This window comes from Nicotiana tomentosiformis, chromosome 2, assembly GCF_000390325.3.
Source record: "Nicotiana tomentosiformis chromosome 2, ASM39032v3, whole genome shotgun sequence".
NCBI classification, from domain to species: Eukaryota; Viridiplantae; Streptophyta; class Magnoliopsida; order Solanales; family Solanaceae; genus Nicotiana; species Nicotiana tomentosiformis.
The window spans coordinates 56,773,690-56,778,132 of record NC_090813.1 but is presented as its reverse complement, the minus strand read 5'-3'; the positions used below and the strand labels follow the sequence as shown (position 1 = coordinate 56,778,132).

General features: G+C 32.2%; 1 protein-coding gene across 1 annotated transcript; it reads left to right on the top strand.

Moving 5' to 3' along the window:
- Positions 1-2,157: 2,157 nt before the first annotated feature.
- Positions 2,158-3,055, top strand: LOC104100294 (protein LIGHT-DEPENDENT SHORT HYPOCOTYLS 4-like). The gene has a single exon (XM_009607502.4). The coding sequence runs from the start codon at positions 2,296-2,298 to the stop codon at positions 2,833-2,835; it is 540 nt and encodes a 179-aa protein (XP_009605797.1). The 5' UTR covers positions 2,158-2,295; the 3' UTR covers positions 2,836-3,055.
- The last annotated feature ends 1,388 nt before the right edge of the window (positions 3,056-4,443 follow it).

The window sequence follows — 4,443 nt, the reverse complement described above, 5'->3', positions numbered from 1 at the left end:
TTTAATGACATATTCAATGACATATTTTTTTCACCTTTCATGCCTATATAAAGGCCTTGTAATAGATAGGAAAATAGACACAATTGAAGAAGAAATAAGAATCTCTCCTCTTTTTCTCTCTATATCTCTTAGCTTGTTTTTCCTTGTTCCATATTGTTACTTTGAGTTATATTTTATAACACAAAAACATATTTGAAAAAAAACTCCCAAAATTTTGTGGTCAAACGCGAGCTAAATTGTGGTGGTTGATTGTGATGTCGTATTGTAATAGCAGTTGCCCGGTGATAATGAACATAACGATGGAAAAGGTAACATTTGCAGTGATCCAAGTGAAAAGCATTTTAATAATTTTAAAACTTTATATAAGATCTAAATGCACCAAATTAGAAACTGTAATCCTACTATTTCGCTAAAGGAATATCATAGACCCAATTACTATTCCCTTTTTGCTTTATTAAAAGGAATTACAGTGCATACTCAGTGTCACTCTGTCTGCATTTTGCCACGTCTGTTATTCATGAAATAACATCAGCACTCGGGATATACTGTTTCAGGATAATTAACAAGGAAAGAAGCTTGAGCCCTTGTCTATGATCTAATTTTGGGTAAACGTTTTAACTTTTTTCTCGTTCTTTGATAAGCTTAAGGTTATATTTTCCACTGATTAGTGTATGACACAGTTGTGATCTTCCTGGTACTTTTGTTTCTAGTTCTCAACCTGGGAACTACGTGGGATTGAAGTTTTACTTTCCGTAATCTAGCTCGAGGGCGCTATTGTTTGAATTCACCTTCAAATTCAAGTTTAGTGAAGTAATTAAAACGAATATCCTTTGAGTTTCCCTTTGGATTTTAGGAGACAAAAAAGATTGTTTAAGTGTTTTTTTATTAGTCGTCCCTTCCAATGATGATCATATTTCATAATAGATGCCTTTTCAATTTCAAATTAAACATGGTTGGTTTGATTTGAGACAATCCAATTCACTCAAAAAAATAATAATAATAGCAGCAGTATTTCCTTTTCATTATTCTCAATAAAATAAGCGTTTTCCTTTTAGTGAATCTTATTCATCATAAATTTGGATTAGTAGTAATTTCAAAATAAAGACCCGACACCAGATCGATGAGAAAAAAGAATAGACATAGGTGGTCAAAACAAGTTAAGCGACTGTCACACGGATAATAATAATAATAATAATAATATAATAAAAAGACAAAAGCAAGAAGGAAAGAAAAGGGTGAAATAGAATGATGATGATAATGACGATCCTCCAAGTTTTGATAGTTGATAAGACAAGGAGATGAAGTTACATTTGACAAGACTAGATGAAGTGATTTTCACTCTGTCATAACTCGTAGGACCCTCCCCCACTTATCTTTTTTAAGTTCGTCCTTTCTTTCTTTCTCCGCCATTACTTTTCCTCTACAAAAGTCTACTCTCTCTCTCTCTTTTCACTATTTTCTACTTTTACGTCGTTTATATTGAAGTACTGTATAAGATAATTCTATACTCCATTATTTTTATACGTCTAATATTTTTGTATAACTTTAACACTACTATATATAACGTTTGTATATAATTAATAAATCATTTGATTTCAGTATTCAACTTCACATAATTTATGGCCGAGAGTTTGAAAATCAAGTATTGCGTTATTGGTTATGATATAACTTATGTGATTTATTTTATACATGATAAAATGTGAAATAAAATATATATATATATGTTAACAATACACGAATAAAAGTTTCTAAAATAGAAAATAGCTTTAAATTAGGCAATATTCGTATAACAATCCATGCATATAGTGTATTATCATTTTATTATATAATAATTTATTTATTACTTATTTATGTCATATCAATCTAGACATTATTATTCTCATCATAAAAAAATTACCACGTTATAATACTCATATAACTAATTAACAAACAAACCATCCCAACTTGTATTTATATTTTTCACTCCGAAGTGATTTTTTTTTCTAAACTACTCCTCTCCCTACATTAAACTTGAATTTTTTTTATTTAATATGAGATCATTTTAAAATTCAAATTAAGTACTCTACAATTTTACTTGTGAAATACTAAAAAACAAGTACTCCTATTTAAAATTTCACATTTACAAAATATAATATTCCTTCTTGTCCATGACAAACAGACATCAAATAAATCAAATCATCACCCTCAACAAGTAAAATTATTTAACTCTCTCACTTCCTATATATAGTGAGGCGGATACCCTCCAAGAACTTCTAAAAATTAAAGTCCCTCACAAAGACACACATTTCAACAGCCATGTTAGACGTGTATAGTACAAGTTCTATCTCAAAAAACTTCTCCCCACCGACGGCGTCGCCGCCTCCATCACCGGCGGTGAGTCGCTACGAGCTACAAAAGCGGCGAGACTGGAACACATTCGGACAATACTTGAAAAACCACAAGCCACCATTGATACTATCAAGGTGCAGCGGAGCAAACATTCTTGAATTCTTAAAGTACCTAGACCAGTTCGGGAAAACCAAAGTTCACAACTGTTGTTGTCCGTTTTTTGGACACCCTCAGCCGCCGGCACCATGTACATGTCCGTTGAAACAAGCGTGGGGCAGCCTTGACGCGCTAGTTGGTAGGCTACGCGCTGCTTTTGAAGAGAACGGAGGACGCGCGGAGACAAACCCGTTTGGGGCAAGAGCGGTGAGGTTATATTTGAGGGAAGTGAGGGATTCACAAGCTAAGGCAAGAGGGATTGCTTATGAGAAGAAGAAGAGAAAGAATAATAAGCGACAATATTTTCAGGAGCAAGAAAAAGAAGGAGATGGACATAGTACTGTCGTATGAGAAGATAAAACTGTTACGTTACGTTGTTTCAGTTTCTTGAACTTATAATTAGCTTGTTGGGTGATGTATATAAACCAGTTCTCTTTTTGATATATAACCAACCGTAATTTCCTCCTCTTGGCTCCTTAGCTAGTCAATATGGATATATAGTGCTCTTGATCCCTTTTTATGTATGTTTTTGTTGGTACCATCGATCTGCTGCAATTGAAATTTTTAGTAATTCTTATCGTTTTCCATCCGCTTAATATATGTATATAGTAGAAGATATCTTTAGAAAAGCTGTTAGTGTCAGTCTATTTTATATGTATAATGCTGAAAGAAGCACAACCATCGACTAAGATGAGATAATACAAAGAATGGAGTATTATGTTTTATTTACTGTTCTTTGTGGGTAATGTGGTATGCTTGTATTTACTAACTATAGTTAGTAATTAACTAAAAATATAGATAGTTAGTAATTAACTAAAAAGCTCATGACCTACGTCGTGGAATACTTGAGCTACTAGAAGATTGCTTCAACAATTACGTAAAACAGCGCGTGTTGAAATCTTTCATAGAAGGTTTTCTGACGGAAGAAAAAACAATTACGGTGATCGAGTTCTTATGATAGAAATTACTTATCATACAATTTCAGAGGATACATGATTGTGTTGTGTCTCTTCCCATTTTTAAATATTATGTTATAACTCCTATAAATATAATAAATATACATAATATATAGTATCAAATATTAGGGTATGTATATTAATTACTCCATTATACATGAATTCGATTGCCTCATGTGAATGACTTAGTATATTATATGTATAATAAGTCATACACATATACTTGTCAATATAGAGTTCTTAAACACCATTGATTACCAGATAAGTGCTTGTAGATCATATATGTGTTTGAATTGAAGTTTTTATATTACTGTAAAATATAATAGTCCTTATAACGACCATATAATTTAGATTATTTGACGCTGTGAAAGAGACACTACAGCGAAACTATATTCCCTTATACAGGGAAAATCAGGTAGCATGCATAAATTGGATTGGTGTAATATGAAATAGTATGACATAACGTGTCTCGTCGTTTCCCATTTGATATTTTTCAATTATTTTGTTCCCTTTGTGTTTTCTATTAGTAGTAGTAATTTGTTACCTCAGCCACATGATTTCTACTTCTACTCAGAATAATCATTAATTCCTTCGTATTGGAAGAATCGATGGGACATGAATATTCGAAAATGGAAAAAAGAATCCTACCACTTCAAGTTTGTCTTCAATACATACACCACTTTCCTCTTGTTAATAATTGCTGCTAGAAGAAAGTTCTCTTGGATGCATCAAATCGTCTTCTAAAAGCACATTCATTGGAGAAATGTGGTAGAGAAAAAAGGAGCTAGGGCAATAATTGCACTAAAATTCTTATTTTTGGGTTTTCAAATTTTGGTAAAGAAGCGTTTCCTCTTTGTGTAATGCCTTTAGTATTTTTTTTGTTTTAGTCCTTAACTTCCATGATTGCATAGGAGGTAGTTTGCTTTGCGCCACTAGTTTATTTCGCTTGTGGTGTCACATTATTCAATTAGAATAAGTGCTCTAAATACTCAAGAGTTTCATT

Coding starts and splice junctions, on each gene's coding strand:
- LOC104100294 (XM_009607502.4), top strand. CDS start 2,296: ATGTTAGACGTGTATAGTACAAGTTCTATCTCAAAAAACTTCTCCCCA.